This window comes from Lipophrys pholis (assembly GCF_963383615.2).
Source record: "Lipophrys pholis genome assembly, chromosome: 13".
NCBI classification, from domain to species: Eukaryota; Metazoa; Chordata; class Actinopteri; order Blenniiformes; family Blenniidae; genus Lipophrys; species Lipophrys pholis.
In genome coordinates, this window is record NC_137632.1 from 23,853,530 (window position 1) to 23,873,483 (window position 19,954).

The window sequence follows — 19,954 nt, forward strand, 5'->3', positions numbered from 1 at the left end:
CTCTGGAGTATTTTACAGTGACGCTCCGGTCCTAACGATGACGGCCGCTCGGCCCGGTTGGAGCCGGGCGGCGTCATCGGGTGACTCGGCGTCTCAGTGCAGCTTCAGCGCCGCGATCAATAAGCCTCAGTGGACGGACTTTTCAGCCGTGCCTATTAGAGCTCAGGCCTGCTTAGCTGGCTGTTTACTTGCACAACATTTACACAGACACACACACACACACACACACACACACACACACAACACACACACACAGACCCTTGAGTGACGAGCCACAAACGCTCACATTAATTGTGACCCGGCGCTTTAGCCCCAGTTCATGGTGTCTTTCATAATTGCTCTCTTCCCGTTCTTCCCTCCAATTACTGCGACGCTTCTCTTTATTCTCACCGAGCTCCTGCGCCAATTAAGCAGCGCTGTTATGCTGGACTCCAGCACGTCCATATTTCCTGCCCTTATTACCCTGCTGCTGTCACGTTGTGATGAGGTGGGGTGAGAGCTGGGGGAGGGGGGCGGGATCCAGGCAGTGTGCATTTAGCTGATCTAACTACATTCCCATATGTGCATTAGTGTTTATGTTTTCAACTCCAGCACAAACTAGCATCAACAACCATGACAACTTCATTACATGGAGCGTTAGCATGACAGCTCAAAATGTCCCCGTATCTGTGTGATATCTGGCTCCGCCCACACATCTTGAGAGGAGGAGGAAGTACTTCCTCTGGTGGTGCCATGTGCCAGAGCAGAGCTGCCCAATTGTGGGAGGAGTCTACCTTGATTGGGATTGGTTAAACCCCCGATGACACTATATAGGGTTTGATTTCTGATTGGCTGGTTGGAGCGACACACTTTTTGAAAACTGAAACAAGCCAGGGGAGAGAGAGAGGACAGACTTTCTTCACTTCTGGGGCGTCGTTCTAGGTATGGGGACGATTATTACTGTTGGAAAACCATTAGAAATTGAATTTTGGATATTATATAATAATATAATTTTGCCAGTTAGACTGTACGAAGCAGTTACGGCTGATAGCCAAGTGAAGGGGGCGGGGCTTAGGAATTCAACCAAACCTTGTAAAAACACTCCAATTATATCATAATTTTGTTTCTCTGGTAAAGATATATATATAAAGAGCGGCTGTTGGTTGTCGTGAAGCTTCTGTACCGACTGAACGTCTCACATCCAGGTTTCCTCTTTTCTTATAAACTATGACCCGAGCAGCTCGATGAAGCAGCTCATCCACCATGTTTACTCAGTTATCTGCTCTCAGGTGGCCGCGGAGCTCTCAGATCCACCTCTGTGTGTGTGTGTGTGTGTGTGTGTGTGTGTGTGTGTGTGTTAAACTGGAGCTCCAAAACCATGAAAATCCCTTTAAGTGGAGCTCGTTGGCATTTTCCTTGAAAGTTTTTTCTGGCTGCTCGCTGAGCCGTGAGATAGAACTATGGGCGAGCCTGTTCGGAGATAACGGCATTAAAGCGATAAAGGAATTAGTTCTGGAAGAGGAGGAAGCGATGGAGATACAGTGGAGCTGCCCGGGTGAAGGCGCAGCCTCTCCGAGAAGCTGGAGGTAGCAGCGAGTGTGAAAATCTTAATCTCATCTCGTCCTCTTGGTATGTATAGGGCCGCGCTTCCTCCCGATTCCAGACCAGCATACTTGCTCATATCACTGTGATTATATAAAACTGCAGGGTTCACTTTCCCTCTGCGTCCTGGCGCTTGTTTTCTGCCGTCATTTATTCAACTGTCAAAATCATGTGCTTGTACGAGCATTTGTTGTTGCTCTTTAGCTAATTTATGTAACTGATTGATAATTAATATGTAGAAAGTGCTGGTCAGGTTTGTTTAATCTAACAGTGGTTGGAAAGTGTTTGGATCGTTGTGCTAACTGTGAATATAATATATATATATATATATATAGCATCAACAAAGGTATTCTCTATTGTCCTTTACCCCACCCACTCACTCTCTCTCTCTCTCTGTGTCAGCGTTCCCACCCCGGTCGTGTCCGGCAGCCATGACAGCTTCTAATACAGCAACAGGTGGAAATTCCAAATCTCTTCCTGTTGCAAGAGCAAAATCTGTTCCAACACTGGAGGGCTCGCAGTCACATAATATTGTTTGTCTAAACTGCCGAACAGGACAAGGGGGGAAAAAAGATTAGATAAAACTTCAAGGTTCACTTTCCCTCGTCCTCCTCCTTCTCCACCTCCTCCTCCTCCTCCTGCTCCTCCATTCCTCCCCCCGGTGCCGTCGTAGGACTTACAATTCGAACACCATGTAGAGCATCCCGTCCGAGCTGTAGGTCTCCAGCAGCTCCACGATGTGCGGGTGCTTCAGCATGTGGCAGATGCTGGCCTCCCGCTTCAGATCTGAGGAACACAGAGGAACACACGTCAAGCATATATAAATATATATATATACATCTATGTCTGAAATGAATTGATAAATGAATTGAAAAGGCGGCTGCTGGGTGGAGGTTAGAGCGTCTCGCTGCTTCCAGCTCTTTCTGTGGGCCTGAGTTTGGTTTCCTTCGTCTGAAAACCTGTTTATTGGTGTAAAAGTCCTGCAGCTTCCAGGCTGCTACGACCAAGCGATGTAGAGGGTGGATGGATGTTGCATCGTGTATGAGTTACAGCATCTCCTCGACAGGTTTCCTTTTCTTTTCCTGCCCTCACCTGGAGCCACATGTCAAACAAACTGCCCTGCATTGGGCCGATTTCAATCCACTGACAACTTCACCACAACATGTTTTAATCGAAGTCACTGAACACTACAACATTTCAAAGTCTACATATAATCCAACGGTTGCTGTTTCAGAGATAACCGGCGTAAATAAGACATGCAGAGCGAAGCGCGAGGCTCTGCGAAGACGACGCGCCTGTAATACAAATTGGCAACAAGTCCTGGGCTCTGAGCAGCTTGTTTGAGCTCCACCTGTCATTTTAGATCTGCTCACTGCTGCCGGGCAATAAGCATCCAACCCTTTAACTGTAATGAAGAGGAGGTTTAATGGAGGGGAGGCAGAGAGGCAGACACACAGACAGATGTCATCAATCAAAAACTAGATTATTTATTGTCTTTTTAGGTGACAAAAAGAGAAATAAAAGCTTTAAGTGGGTGTGAACTTGGACTGGATAACTTGCTATCTAACGGACCAAATAAGATCATTTGAGCCTCAATCTTACCAAGAAATCTGGAATCGTGAAACATTCACATGAAGAAAACACAGATAATAAACTTTTATATGGACTGACCAGGACGGCGGAAGTCATTCCAATGAACTCTGTGTCACTGAACCTGTTGGGAGGTGGAATACATCAAGAAACAAGTGAACAAATTGTCTGCAAAGTTGATGTAAGAAGCAGAAAAATGGACACGCGTGAGGATTTCAGTGAGTTTGACATCGACTGGGTCAGAACCTGCAGCTGTAATGGAGCGTTTCCCCTCTAAAGGGGTGAACAGGTAACGGGGGCGAGGACGATCAGGGCTTCTGATAGAGAACTGGTAGACGACACACTGCAGTTCAGTTAATAAGAATATTTTGCAGGTTGACTGGTGTTTAGTTTTGCATTATTTCCTCCCGTTTTCCTTCAGCGAACTGGTTAAAGAGACGGAAAAACGACGGAGAGATAAAACACGATTGAGACTCGCCGTCGATTTAACCCAGGTCTTTGTCGTTTTACCGAATTGGCTTATAATTTTGATCAGATGAGAAAATTAAGTAACTTAACAGGATGCGATATTATGCGGTTTAATGAGTTTGATAAATACTGGAGTACTAATGTTGTCTGCGTGGTTTCTAATGAAACCATCATCCATTATGCAGCTGTGATTCAATATTTAAGATTTTCCCGCATTCAGTGATTTTGTTGTTCCAGTGGATGAGACTTGAGAACACCAACACTACCCCCCCACCACACACACACACACACACACACACACACACACACACACACACACACACACACACACACACACACACACACACACACACACACACACACACACACACACACACACACACACACACACACACACACACACACACACACACACACACACACACACACACACACACACACACACACACACACACACACACACACACACACACACACACACACACACACACACACACACACACACACACACACACACACACACACCCTCCCATCTGCAATGATTTCCTGTTGGCTAGTTTGATGAACCGAAACATGTATGATCGATTCAAGCTCAAGGATGAAGGTTAGTTGCTGAAATATTGATGGAATTGGATGAATGGATTTCAAAATAAAGAGCTTGAGATGGTTGGGTATTTTCACACACAGTTACATCTGAATGCCAACGGCTGCCGAGCAAGGTGCCACTGGTAGCAGTTCAGGGAATTTTCCCAAGGATGCCTTGGGACCGTCGAAGAACAACTTGCTTTACCAACTGAGACAAGCGTCCAAAATCACATCTCGACTTGTGTGTTTGATCACATGTAGTTTGGTGAAAAATCACGGAAACCCCAGCAAGGCTCTGCTGGCGTCACTCTGATGCAAATGGAAGCAAAGACCCCGTCACGTTGAACTGGGCCGAGCGGAGCGGGTCTGTATGAGAATTTCTCGATCATGTGACGATTTCACATGTTGCTGAAAAGCTCTGCTGCAGTGAGCCGCCGCATCGCAAACACCACCTCCTCTCTCCCTCCGCATCGTTTCCCTTCAACATCCGATCATCCAACCTGGATTCCGTGTGAAGAGCTTCTCCACCGCAGGCGGGAAGTCACTCAGCCAGGAAGATACACTCCTGCTCCTCATTTTCTATTCCTCTGGCAATGAACATTTCCAACTGCAATGCCTCCGGAATTGATTCAAAATTATTCACTGGCGCTTTAATCTAACATTCATTTGCTGGAATAAAGTATCAAAAACCTTTTTGACTCTAGGGGACGCTGGTTTTAAGTGGCTGAAAGGTTTAAAAGAGCTGCTGTGGCGACACGGGAGGAGACAAGACCGTTTACTAGCATCAGTGTCGCACTGAGGGATCGGAGGAGGCGAGAGTCCGAACTGAGACGTTGAAGCGTCACAGATTATTAACTCCAGATCCACAATGTTGGCGTGTTTCAGCAGCGAGACCGAAGAGCTCAACAAAAAGTGAGACTCACGTCTTTCTAAAAGCTTCATTTCGTCTGCATCACCGTTTTCCTCCCCAAAAATATGAGGTTGTCTCATCTTCAGATCAATACGGTGATTTCATCTGAAGAGATATTCTGCCAGAATGAATGAATAAAGTCCAATCTGGTACACCGATCATTCACCATTTCCTTTGAATTTCGAGGGTAAAACAGTCGGAAACTGTCCTCTTGCTGCTCAGTCCTGCCGATTTTCTTCACCTTCACAAGAAATTCCTCCCGCTGGCTGAAAAGTGCTTTATGTTTGCAGTCGGTTCCCGTTGTTGCCGGTTCGGAGATTGGATTTGACGCACAATGGAGGATTTTAATAAGGACATCTGAACACGGCCTAACCCACCAATCCCACTTTCATCCTTCCATTCAACGACGCGCAGCTTTGATCCATTCATTCCTGCCCGCCGGCCGCTCGCGGAGGGTTTGAGGGTCGGGCCCTGCAAAAGGACTATACATCGTGTGGTTAGCCTCTCCAGGTGAGCACAACTTCAATTTACTTAAAAAATAAAAATAAACAGCAACGCACGGCTCGAAGCGTTAACTCCTCTTTCTGTGCCAGAGCACACTCCTTCAACATCCAGCCTGCGGAAGCAGGAGTTGATTCATGGACACGGAATAGGAAATAAAAAGGTGATGTTTGTGCAGAGACGGAGTCGGGACGCGGCTCGTGCACGCCGCAGCGAGAAGTTAGCGTATTGTTCAGTGACATTTAATTAAGCTCCGAGCCGAAGCCGCGGGACCGAGCGCTAACATTAAGCTTATCCTCGCGGGACAGGCGCCGGGCGTCGGCTCGCCCCAACACGATGCTAATGCTGCTAAAGCCGGGATAAGTGGCTACCTTCAGGGCATCGCAGGCCGCCACCGTTAATGTCATCCGGAGAGCTCGCCGCTCACGTCTGTCACCGAAACCCTCGCTGGAGATTAGGAGGGACGCTCCCTTCAAATGAGACGCAAATTACCACAGCGGAGGAAAAAGCGCTGCAGGGGAGAGACGCTCAGTTATTTTAAGTTCGTAAGTGTGTGTGTGTGTGTGTGTGTGTGTGTGTGTGTGTGTGTGTGTGTGTGTGTGTGTGTGTGTGTGTGTGTGTGTGTGTGTGTTTGTTTGAGGGAGCGAAAAAAGGCCGACGGAAATTCATTGACACTGTCAGAAAATGAAGAGACGTAATTTACTAAATTATAGAGCATCTTCCTCCTCTAACATCCAGATAGTAGAGCATCTTCCTCCTCTGACTTCCAGATTATAGGGCACCTTCCTCCTCTAACATCCAGATTATAGAGCATCTTCCTCCAACAAACGTCCAGATTTTAGAGCACCTTCCTCCTCCAACATTCAGATTATAGAGCATCTTTCTCTGACTAACATCCAGACTTAAGAGCGTCTTCTTCCTACTGACATCCAGATTATAGAGCATATTCCTCCGACTAACATCCAGACTTAAGAGCATCTTCTTCCTACTGACATCCAGATTATAGAGCATCCTTATTAGTGTTTTTAGTGCTGCTTAATCAGAAAGACAAAGTTAAACTTTCTTGGAATGCTTTGTTTGAGTTTAACAATTTTTAAGGTAAATAACCAGATTCACATCCAGCTTTTTTATTGTCTCTGTACAAATATGGCTTCAACTTTAATAACAATCATGGAAAACATCATTCCCTTCTTGCAGGATGACAGGATTGTGAAAGTTTCATTCTGATTATTATTAACTTTCATTGCGTTTTGGTTGTCCGTTTACACAACGGTGCCTGGAGCCACTGAAAATGCAACTTTTTGAAAACGCGGTAAGTCCGTCTCCATGGAAACGGGGGGAAAAAACGCAACTTTTCTGAAACTACGCTAATGTTAATGTTTATAGTGTATTTGTTTCTGCTGTGTGTGTATGTGTGTGTGTGTGGTTTCATTACAAAAACAACCAACAGCACCCACTAGTGGCCTGGAATATTAACTCCATCGTTTTCACAGCATTTCTGCCATGTCCGTGGAAATAGACAGTTTTCGAAATGTCGTGTAAATGCGAAACAAACACAAAAAAATCGATGCGTTTTCACTTAACATATTGTATTATGACAAATTGTGGTATTTTATCAGTTTCCAAGACATTTTTATTCCACAGATTAAGTCTTGAAATATTCTTAAACTGCACCAGTGATGACATTTTTGAAATACTTGGACGAGTCCCTATAAAGATTTAATCACACTCAGCGTCACTGCTCACTCTGATGTCACTGCTCATTTACACGTCGTCTTCTTTCTGATGCCAGACAATGATTCCATCACGCCTCATAAACGCTGCACGTTAAACAGCAGCCATCAGGAACTAGCTGCCGCCGAGTGGAAACACAATGAGTGGATTTATTCAGGTTAACAACACGCCGCCGCCGATGCCGCCGTCTTTTCAACACAATCCGAGGTGCAGATAAGATGGCAGCCAAATGCGATCTTCACTACACTTTCCTGCTGGCGCACGGCCCCGCAGCTCCAGCTACAATTTTGTATATTAGGCTCCGTTTACCACTGACACATCGAGCTGTTTGAGTCTGGAGCTGGAAAGGAAAACGATGCGTTCACTGTCTTTGCTCAGACGTTTCCTGAAAGAGACATTCACACGTCATTCGTCACTACAAGTTATGACAAATGCAAATTCAAGACGAAAAACTGCACCGTCATTGATCGGCTCAGAGCGCCAAACTTTACCTGAATGGAATCATGTCAGGTCCACTTGAAGTCATGAAATCACCAATGAACTCCTGGTAGCTGATAACAACACAAACTGGCTCATGGAAACATAGATGACTGTTGATCTTCAGTGTGTGTGTGTGTGTGTGTGTGTGTGTGTGTGTGTGTGTGTGTGTGTGTGTGTGTGTGTGTGTGTGTGTGTGTGTGTGTGTGTGTGTGTAAAAAAAGAAAAAGTACAAAACTGTTCAAAAATGATCAAAAGAAAAAAAAATTGATTGTGAAGGAGCAAATGATGCTCTTATTTTGTGAAATTAGTTTTTATGGTGATGTGCGCCCCCCCCCGCCCCCCCCTTAAACACTGTGACCCCCCCTTAAACACTGGACACCACAGAGTTAAGTTACTGTGCAGGGCGCCAGGACACGATGTCCCGGAGACGTAACAGAAGAAGCAGAGCTGGACGCCGGGAGGACGGCGAGAGGAAATGAAGAGTGGAGGAACACAGAGAGGATAAAAGGTGCGAATGAAAAGGACGAGGGGAGATGGAGGGATGAAAAGGAGGCGGCGGGAGGCCAGGCGGCGATGGCACAAGATGAATTTTGCTCATTCGCTGGCTCGCCGTTCTCCCTCAACCACTCGGAGGGGCTGACCTATTCATCAGACAGACCTCCGGACAGGAAAGAGGCCGGTGTGTGTGTGTGTGTGTGTGTGTGTGTGTGTGTGTGTGTTCGTGTGTCTTTGTATCAGAGCGATCCGCTGCCAGGACACGAAGCGTTTGACCCACTTCCCCTGCTGTGCGGGTGTTTTGTTGCGTGCATGTGTGCGGCTGCTGGATTACGGCGGTGCAGTGTTACAGCTGCCCACTCCAGTGTGACTGCTCTGATTTTTACCAGAGCAGGAGGAGGAAGAGAGGATGAGGAGCGGGGAAATAAAAAAAAAAAATAAAAAATCAACAATGAGAATAGCTGGTCGGTTTGTGGAGGAAGGTTTGATGGATTCCTGAACATTGGATCAGACACAGACTGGGAGAGGGCTGATCCTGTGAACGTAACGGCGTCCTACGGAAAAGTTCGCTTTCAGTTAGTTCAGTTGGCGTTTACATTCAATTTAGAGACCGGATCAAACCGCCTGCAAAACGTCATGCAGTTACACCAGCTGCTGGTTGTGGGGGCGCTGTCACTTGAAACAAAACCCAGTTCTAAACTTTCTCTCTTCCATCTCCAGCCTGGAGGGGGAAAAGAATAATGAAAAAAAAAAAACAGGCCATGAACGGCAGCGAGAGCGAGGAGAAGTGAGACGCACAGTAATTAACCTGTCACCACAGCGACGCCGCCATATGTGGAACCGTCCAGAAGTTTGGTGACAAATTGGTACAAAACAAAAGTTGCTGTGAAGAAGCCATTTCCTCTCACATCCCACTTCGCTGCACTCCGTTTTTAAAAGGCTCCGCCGGTTGTTTTACCGATCGATTATGTCAAATTATAACAGTGAAGTAAAGATCTGAGCAGAAACAATGAAGCCGCGTTGATTTCCCTTCAAACTGAACTTCCAAGTAAATTTGGTACCTTAAAGAAAGACGAGACGGATTGAAGATTTTCTCAGCTTGTCTTCTTTTTCATTTTACATTCATGAGAAGAAATCATCAAATAAATAGGAATATCAGGAAAACACACATATTATTAATTAGATGATGTTATATATTATATATATAATTCCCCCTCTGTGGATTATTACAGTGCTATAAAAAAAAAAGTGTGCAATTATGATGTAAATGAGTTATAATGTGAAACCATGTGTAACAGATGTGATTATTACAAGGTATGAATGAATTAAAATTGTCCCTTGACAGTTTCCAGAAAGAACATTTTTATTTGAGCTGGATGTTTTAATTACATTCTTTTCGAAATTGACGAAAAACATTTCTATTTCGCAGCTTTTATTGATTTTCTGTGCCGTTTGTTTGAGTGCCTCGATTCGGTTTTATTGCCGTTTCTTTGTTGTACTGAAGGAACAAAGAGCCACAACGCGACACAGAAAATGAGGGGTACTTAGTGGACGATAATTAAACGCTAAGCGATGCCAAGTTGCGCATTTTACCACATGACGGTTTGGGGAATGTGTATTTCTGGTGCAAAGCTGTGCAGAAGACACGAATAGAAGGAAGTCCATCACATCACTCAGATCAGTTGATTCTGCTTTGCTCCATTCTCCAACACTTAAATTAAAAAAACGCTGATATTTCCCGCATGTGACTGTGACGGTCTCATTTCCTCTCCGGTTGTTTTTGAGGGTTATCTATACGAGCGGCCGAGTGTGTTCCGTCTGCAGTTTAAGCAAACTACCTGACATGCTGGATTATCTCCATCGATGGTCGACAATTAGAGAAGTTTACAGGAGGCGACTGTGTAATGCGGCGTGTGACGCCTATCCAGGAAACATTAATTGTTTTAAGCTCACAGCATGTTTGCACGGTCACACAGCTCACACGCTCTCTTAATGTCAATGTATTCACCGAGTAAAGCGAGTCTGATTGTCCCCAGTCCGGAAATGTCGCGGGGAGTTTTGGACACAGCAGGAGTGACTTTCAACAGCGACGACTCAATATAGGAGTCATAAAGTCAATTAATGCTTCACGTATGTGTAAAAAACAAACACTGTCAATAATGTAAACTGCCTTTCTTTTTACAATCAACAATCCGCTATTATTTATCATACTATATTAGAGGGCGCCACTAGAGGGCGCCACTCAAAGGCCCTGTTTACGTTTTTAAGCAAACAACTGTAAACTTCCGTGGCGTTCTGGGTTCTCGGAAAGATTTTTTTGAAAAACGGTTCCCGAGGTGGAGCTTTTCAAAAACGCTCTGACTCCATCTCCATGGAAACGGGGGAAAATGAGGGCGAGAGTCTTGCTCAGGGTCCCCCAAGTGCATGTTTTTTTGGACTCAACACTGCCCCCACAGTTCCTTTTGGTACTGCTCTGTTGGTTAGTGTTGGACATAAATATGAAGCTAATGAATACAGACGGACTAAATAAATTAGAACTAAACTCGGTAGAGCGCAGATTTTCGCCAACGCCGTATTGTTTTGCTGAACCCAGTTAGCATCGTCGGCCGTTAGCTCATATCGATGCTCCCTAAGTAGGTCAGGTAACAACATCACTGTGTTTAACACTGAGCAGGAAGCGTCTCCATGGCAACGGGCTGATCTCCTTTGATCTCCATGAGGTGCCTCTTTTATCCGCTTTGTATGGAAAAGATTTTCACAGTTTTTTGGGAATTTATTCCGAAAGGGTCAGTGGCTAAAGTCTCAAAATCTGAAGGATTGGTCCTTGGATGATGACAAATCATCACTGAAAATATCATGCAATTCGGGTGAGTAGTTTTGTGAGAAGTCGAGAAAATACATACATACACGCATACAAATAAATAAATAAATAAATAAATACACCCAGACGAAAACATAACCTTCTCAGCCTCTAACCAGTGTCTGTTTCATTTCTGCTGCTTCTTACATCCGTTCTGTTAACCTTAACGTGCTGCATTCCTGAGTTTTGGATGAGAAACTAGATTGTTGTACCTGGATAACCTTGTCAATGTTAGTCGGGTGTCAAGAGTAGCATTACCTTTAAATTACAATCCTATAGAAGCTTTTAGGAAACAGAGTGCAACATAAGCTCTGGGGTCATTCTGACTCTTCATTATTCTCCTCTAACAGGAAACACAAATCACTTCCTCCGCCCAGCTGATACGTGAACAAAGCTGTGAAATACTGTCGGTCCATTTATTGCTTTGGAAATATATAGAAGCGGCATGTGGGCTGAAGTAAATCTGCCTCACAGCAGAAAGGCTTCTCACATCCCTCCTCCGGTTCTCTCCATCTGACGCCTCCCATCTCCACCTTCCAAGTATCTCTAATTCAATCTCTCCTCCTCTTTTGTTCGCCCGTCCCATCCTTCCCCTGCCCCCGAGGCCTTCTGGGGGATATCTGATAGGACCTCTGCATGTTTGGTCTAGACGGCGATCGGAAGCACTTCCTCCTGCAACACCTGCAATTTTCAGTCTGCACGACATCCGAGCACCTAGTTAAAACCTGTAATCTTCTTTTCTCCTGAATAGAGAGAGCTAGTGAAAATGTAATAACCAAGGATATTAAAAAAAAAAAAAAAAAAAAAAAGTACCATGACAGTACGCGTGAGGAAAACATGAGGAAAACTTCCACTTCCAGGTTGGACACTAAGGCCTCGTTCACACTGCAGGGAAATGAGACCCAATTCTGATTTTCTGCTCACAGGGACCATACTGAATCTGTTTTGAGACCTATGTGCACGCGGCAATTGCAATTTTTGCACCGCAGATTGAGACCTCGTTCCTATGTGGTACCAAATCAGATCAGTATCTCATGTTTTTCAACGTGACCGCCGTCCCAACGATTCAGTCACAGATATGCGTCTTCCACGTCATTGACATGTGACTGATGTCACAAATCTCCCAAAATGTTAAAAGCTGTGCTCTTTTTCTCAATCTGCTACTTCTCTTCGTCGTGTTGTCTAGATTTTGTCGGCTCCTATGTTTTGTTTGGGCTGGAAACAGTGAGTCAGATCTGGCAACCCTGGTGCTGACCGGCGTGGCGTCCATATTTACTTCACAAACAGCGTGGGCGGCGTGACGTCACGCCTTCTTCTGCCAATGCGGTCACCCGGGGGTCGGATAACGTTCTCACAGCAGTCTGATGGAGGTCGAGTTTAAAATGTAGTGAGAACAATCTCATCGGATCTCAGCAAGAAATCGGAATTGAGCATCGAGACCTGCAGTGTGAATGTCGCCCGAGTCAAACATACTCGCTGTCACAGGCAATTTAGAAACACCCACCATTAGCCCAAAACATGTGTTTTCTGACTTGAAATAGAGTTTCTATATAAAACAAGCAAACTCCACGCATAAAGGAACTGGAACCTGTGATAATATTGAGACGAAAACATTAACCATGAGACTGATGTTTGGCCTCAGGGCAGATTCATGTGTGCATTAACTTTCTGCTCTAATTAAAATGTGTGACTTCTACACAGAAAGAACAGACCTGAGAATCAACATCAACCTTTAAGTTGTGCAATCCAAGTCCATGGTTGTATTACACCGTCTGAAGCTCATGTTCTGTTCAATTTAATGAGGGAATTTCAGTTAGAAAGGGTGTTTTTCTTCAAATATAGGTGGAACAAGGTGGGCAGTAAACGTCTATCCTGAATAATGAATTTTTCTGTGCCGCTCAGTAATTTACTGCTTTAGTGGAACAGCGCGAAGACAACAGCACACGACTGCCATTGAAGAACAAACTCTCAAATGAGCGATTAAATGGATGGATGAAAAATAGACATCCTGTCTTTAGTGGACAGGATTAAAAGACCCACAAGTATCTGATGATGAGGACTGGAACTAGCAGAGTAACCCCAGACAGGGACGGTGACCTCTGACCTTCTGTGCTGAGTCCAGGACTGGAGGTGAACTGGGCCACATCGACGATCTTGACAGCGAACTGCTGCCCCGTGTCTCTGTTGATGCATCTTCTCACCACGCTGAAGGGACCCCTGAACAACACAGACACAGGAAGCAAAGGTCAGAATGGGGCTCTGCGTGCAAAACAAAACTGATGAATATAAAGTGGATACGAAACTAGATTGTGAGTTTGTTTTGTTTTTCAAGAACTCCAGAAAGAAGGTGAAGACAATCATGGTTTGTTGCAGTGAATAAAAACAAGCAAAGAAACTGTTTCAACTAGAGCTACACTCGGTAGAGCGCAGACCTTGTTAGAGGAACCAAGTTAGCCTCGCTAGCATGTTAGCAGTTAGCTCATGTTGATGCTAACCAGGTAGGTCATGTAGCTACATCACTGTGTGAAACACTGAGCAGGGAGCGTCTCCATGGCAACAGACGCCAATCTCCTTTGATCTCCTCCATGAGGTGCCTCTTATCCACTTTGTCTGGAAATGTTTTTTTGCAGTTTTCTTGGGATTTGAAATGGTGAGCCATTACCGTCCCAAAATCTGAACGATTGGTCCTTGGATGATGACAAATCACCCCTGAAAATTTCATACTAGTGGTCAGTGGTTTTGGTGAAAATTTGGTCAAATACAAACCAATAAATAAATACACACAGATGAAAACATGACCTTCTTGGCCAACTTTCATTGGCGAAGGTAATGAAAGAGTAGTAACATTCTACGTCTTTTAAGGCAACTGGACTTTTTTGTCTCATCAGTTCGTATGTGAATTTTATTTTGAAAGCACTAAATACAACAGGAGCAACTAGAAGAGACCGTGAAAAGAAAAACTCTAAAGGCTCCCACAGACGCCGTGATATTCAGCCGTCGGGGTCGTCAAAACCTTCACACTGTTCACGACGAGGTCATATTATACAGCGTTTCAACACTTTCACATCGGTCTCGTTGGTCCTACAACACTGTATTCAAAGTTTATTGCCCCAAATCCAGATTTTCCTTGATTTTCCTCCATTTGAATATTGGATCATAGGAGCTACATTCAGAATCTGCTGTGTCTGTGTGAGCTGGACTGGCTCCGCCCACACATGCCCATCTTGGGAAGAGGAGGAAGTACTTCCTCTCGGGGTGCCATGCGCCAGAGCAGAGCTGCCTAATTGTGGGAGGGTCAAAGGGAGGGCCTACCTTGATTGGGATTGGCTAAACCCTGATGACAGTATATAAGGTTTGATTTCTGATTGGCTGGTTGGAGCAACACAATTTTTAAAAACAAAAAGAAGCCACGGAGAGAGAGGACAGACTTTCTTCACTTCTGGGGCGTCATTCCAGGTATGGCGACCATTATTATTGTTGGAAAACCATTAGAAAGTGAATTTAGCATAATATGACCCCTTTAAGACACTTGCTTTACTCTATTGCCATTTCAAACAGTGAAGTGGACTTTCCAGACTTGCTCACTGCATCAAAATTATGTAGAAACGTGACGCCTGTTGCCAGCACACAGCACCATGTGTTTCAGAGAATCGGCGCACGCTGAGATTCCCAGGATGCACTCTGGTTCTCGTTGCAGAGGTCTGGCAGGTTCACTAACCGAATCGCCCCTCCTGCCGAGCGAAAGCATCATCCCATGGAGTCGTCTGGATAAACAGAGGTCTCCCGCTAAAAGGCCTCGGGTTAGAATTAACAAGGCAGCGGGTCGGGGGTCAGGGTGCAACGGCGGCAGGAAGACACCGTCTAAATAAAAGCTCCCGGTTGCGTCCGCACTCGCCACGCTGCAGTAACGGGCTTGAGCTGACCCGTGCAGGCCGCGGAGCGACGCATGTCGATATGTGTGTGTAAGGGACTGAACGTGTGTGTGGAGAGGCTTAGGAGCAGAAAGAGAGGTGTGGATACAAATAAAGCAGTGGATCTGGGGTAAGAACAGTCCTGCAGGCCAAGGCGCCGCCAGACGCAGGTGCGTAATCCCGTCCATCGACTTTCTATAACCGCTAAATCCTGGAGTCCATCCCAGAATGCATCAGGTGAAAGGTCAGTCGGTACGTGTATGAGATGTGATATGGCAGACGCTCTGGGAGGAAAACACACTTTAGCTCCTCGTCCAGGAATTCCAAGTCACAGATGATGAATTTTAATCCGGTGGATTTTTCTGCCACCAGTTAATCACTATGATGTTTTATTGACAACAAGCTGCATATAATTTTGACTTGCATGTAAGACTCCCGAGTTGAAAAGCATCAATGACTTCGCCGGAAAAGAAACTTGAAAGCAAAGGAGCTTAAATACGACAGTAAGTTATTAGAAAAATTTAAGAAAATTGATCGTTCACCTTCATTCGGGACTTTCTCCAGATTTTACAAGAATTCTGTGACAGTCTTCAAATCACTCCTGGCCTGTTTTATGACCAGTGTCGTCACATTGTTGTTGTTTTTTTCTCTCAGAAAACCCAAACCCACACTAAGAAACGTTGCTGTAGGTCTGCCGAGGCCGTGAAGTTATGTGACTGACAGCGGCGGTTTTCATTGATCATTCGGTCTGTCGTCTGGGAGCACAGGGACTCGCAGCTTCTTTTCAAAAGAAAAGAGACTCAGCAGCTCGACAATGAACACAACCCGCAGCCCTCTGTGGATCACAGCTGAGTACAGCCTTGTCCGAGAAGCCCAAGCTCCGGTTTGTTACTCAAAATAAGAGAACGCGGACTCAGCCGGCGCCATGACGACCGGCGAAGGTCTGAACACCTACGGTGCCGACGAAGAGTCTTTGTGCGAAAACACAGACCGACTGAACAGATGGTGATCAGGGTAAAGCTGCTTAGCGTCAGGAGGGTGAGGTAGGACGGCACGGTGCCCAAAAAACACAGGAGATACACACACACACACACACACACACTGAAGATCAACAGAAATCTATGTTTCCATAAGCCAGTTTGTGTTGTTATCAGCTAACAGGAGTTCAGTGGTGATTTCATGAATTCAAGTGGACTTATGATTCCATTCAGGAAAAATTCGGCGCTCCGAGCCGATCAATGACGGTGCAGTTTTTCGTCTTGAATTTGCATTTGTCATAACTTGTAGTGACAAATGTTTAATTTCAGCTGGAGTCTGAGATATGAGCCGTACTTGAACGCCATCTGGCCAATCAGATGAGACCATTCATTAGCTGTCTGATCGGTGGCCCCGTTCACACAACAAAGTTTCTGATGAAAACGTACGTTTCAGACAAGTTTTGCGTTTACATGGAAACGGCATAAACTCCTGGAAATGATGTAGATCTCCTGTAGAGCAAACTAGTGGGCGCTGTTGGTCGTTTTGGTAATGAAGCCGCACAGACATGGTAGTACACGGACGTTCTAGTGGACAGACGGCCGAGTTGGATTGTTTTTACGGTGACTGTCAAAATAAAAGCACAGAGTAAAGGAGAATATGGACTGGGAGTCATGACACCACGGAAGAAACATTGTTCCGATTGTCCAGCAACTGAGCATGTGCAGAACAACGAGCTACTACGACCGTGGTGACCAGAACCAGGAGCAGAGTTTCATTTGTGTAAACGGACACTCAACGCACAATATGCCATTGTTTTGAGCATTTCTGCCGTTTGCGTGGAAACGGACACCGTTTTCATAACATGGCCTTATAAATACTGAACGCTTCTGAAACAAAAACGATGCGGTTTTACTTGAAGCATCATGTAAATGGGGCCTTAATTCAAGCTGACCGTAACCTCAAACTACAATTTAACCTTCAGATATTTACCACGGTGTGTGGTCAGCTTTGGGCTTGACTCAGTGAAGAGGACACCCCCCTGCCTTGCAGAGCTCCAAATCCCCATGTAGCTGGTGTCAAGTGTTTTGAAAGGCAAAAACACCCCCCCTGATTCAAAGATTTACATCCTTCCCATCTCTGAGACAGAGCTCCCACGTCACTCTCTCAAATAGTAAACCTCATGTGACGACCATCTTTTGGCACAAAGGACAGTTTGACATCATGTCCCACATTCAATGATTCTTTTTTGCCCATTTTCACCCTACAGAAAAAAAAAAGAAATACAAGAAAACACATACAAGTAAGCTCCATTTTAATCAGTATCAACCAATCGACTTGAAACTGAAAGAAGCACCTTTTAACATTTGACCTGCTGCGTGTTGCTGGTTGTCTGAAGCTCTGAGACAGAAAGACCACAGGAGCTCAAACATTCTCCTGTTTCCACATTTCACCTCCCATGTCAGGCATTTAGTTTCACAGGCTGCCTCCACTTGCATTCACCTAACACACACACACACACACACACACACACACACACACACACACACACACACACACACACACACACACACACACACACACACACACACACACACACACACACACACACACACACACACACACACACACACACACACACACACACACACACACACACACACACACACACACACACACACACACACACACACACACACACACACACACACACACACACACACACACACACACACACACACACACACACACACAGAGCGAGGTGGTAAATTCCTCAATCGCCTGCCAAATCCATCTGTTTGTCCATCAGTTCACCCTCTCATCCACAGATGAGAGAGTCTTCAGGGTAAACAGGCAGGATTACAAATACCAGCTCTTCATTAACTGCCAGCGCGCTAATTAAAGAGAGAGGCTGGTGACTGGCTCCTCTTAATGATGCATGTTGATATACGGTGAAAACTGTACGAACAGGGTGGGGGGGGGGGGGGGGGGGGGGGGGGGGTGTTCACAATGAGGGAGGGGTTGTCTTTTCCCTGCAAGTCGCATTTCTTTGAAAGAAATCGAGGTAGAAATGGAGTTTAAAAGTCCAGATTGCACACATTACTAACAAGGCTGCTCAAAATATTGAATATTTATCGTTATTGCATTACCAGCACACTAAATAAAGTGTACACATCACAAATGACTGAGGACTTTGTTGAATTTTCCAGAACAGTGTTGGAGTCACAATGAGACGAAGAAGGAGGCGTGTTGATTCCTGTCAGCGGCGACAGTAGAGGATTATTTCGATCAAACGCCAGCTGAAATACACGTTTCCAGCTAAACTTTGCAGGCGCAGGCACACCGGGTCGACGAGGCCTCTCATTAGTAATTCAGCCGACTTCTCCTCTGCTGCGTTATCACAGTCCACGCCACAGTCCAGTTACTTCACCCCCGCAGTCCCACCCCCCCCCCCCCCTTCACGGCGCCGCAAATGTCAGGCCTTGCTCCAGGCGGCGACGTGAACAGCGACGGACAAAAAGCCCCGCAGGAGCCGGGGGGGAAGGGGGCGGGGGGGGTCAGGTGGAAAAGCAACGTGAGAAATAACAAGAAAACCTGATGGGGGGACAAAGGTACGAAGAGCAGGAGAGGAAGAAGAGAGAGAGATTAAACAGGGCCGTGATAAGTGGACCAACGGAGAGCTAATTTAGAAGACGAGTGGAGAACAGAGAGCGCAGGTTGGGAGGGTTTGTGTAGTCGCCAATTCAGCTGAGCTGATTCTGAATCAGTCCACTGAAAAGCAGCAACATTCACTCATCTCTGAAATATTAGCATCGCAAGTCCGGGTTTTCCAGCGTTAACAATGTTTTCGACACGTCGGCCAGATGTCGTCAAAAACATAACAAATCGGCCGAACACATTTCCAAGCATTAACAACTCCCCATTAACAACTTGTTTCATCAACAACCGTATCTAATAATCTGACTTTATTGATACGTCACTTTTCATGCAGGGGTTGTTTCTTAAAAAGTTTAGCTCATGGCTGTTTTTGGCAGCATCCTAAACCAACAGCACAATTTCCTTTTTTATATTTAACTGCCAAATGTATTTTTCTGACATATTTCGATATTTAAGCAATGACCATTTGGAGAGCGACTTTTATCTTGGAGAACACAGGATGAGTGTATAAAAGCCATCACACTTTAATCTTACAGCCGGTTCAAGCATGTTGGTACAATTCCAAGTACCTCAGATACGAAACATATGAAAAGGACCAATGTCTCTGTTATCCAGGAAGGGAATTTTACACAGGTATAGACAAGTGATCTTCTGGTTATTTATCTATAAATATCAGCACGACTGTCTCTTAGAAATGTTCTGTATGATTGGGTATCAGCAGCACACCAGCAGAAGAAAAGCAGCTTCTGTTCTCCATCTGTGTGTACAGACGATGCGTTCAGGCGCAGCTTTGACTGTAGGTCATCACTGTTTCTGGCAGTGCTCCGAAGCAAGAGCCCCGTCACCAAATGTTTTTTTTTTTTTGTTTTTTTTTTAATCCTCCCTCAAAATATCGAGGAGCTACAACGATGACGGCAGTTAGCGAAAGCAGCTTCACTTTTTAAGTCCTGTTTCTCCATATGCCTCCTCACCAAACAGTGTCCACAACATCTGGCTGCAACTCCACTGCAGCTCTTATTACCACCACTGCCAAAATATATTCCTGAGACATTTACTTCTGGAGGCTTTATATTGAGGATTGAAATGGTTTACGATTGTTCTCTACGACGCCAACTGTTGTTTTTTTCCCGCACCAGTAATGAGCGGGTTATTTACAGACTTTTAAGAAGGAAATTAAACAAGAAAGAAAGCGGCGACGTGACAGGC

At 45.3% G+C, this 19,954-nt stretch overlaps 1 protein-coding gene across 13 annotated transcripts in view; it reads right to left on the minus strand.

Annotated features, from left to right (window-relative positions):
• Positions 1 to 19,954, minus strand: part of caska (calcium/calmodulin-dependent serine protein kinase a) — a 143,450-nt gene that overhangs the window by 74,420 nt on the left and 49,076 nt on the right. For all 13 annotated transcript variants that reach the window (XM_080478833.1, XM_080478830.1, XM_080478838.1 and 10 more), the window contains exons 2-3: positions 13,309 to 13,421; positions 2,262 to 2,367 (exon numbers count right to left, since the gene is read on the minus strand). In XM_080478833.1, coding sequence (XP_080334959.1) covers positions 2,262 to 2,367; positions 13,309 to 13,421 — 219 coding nt within the window. The remainder of the gene's footprint in view (positions 1 to 2,261; positions 2,368 to 13,308; positions 13,422 to 19,954) is intronic.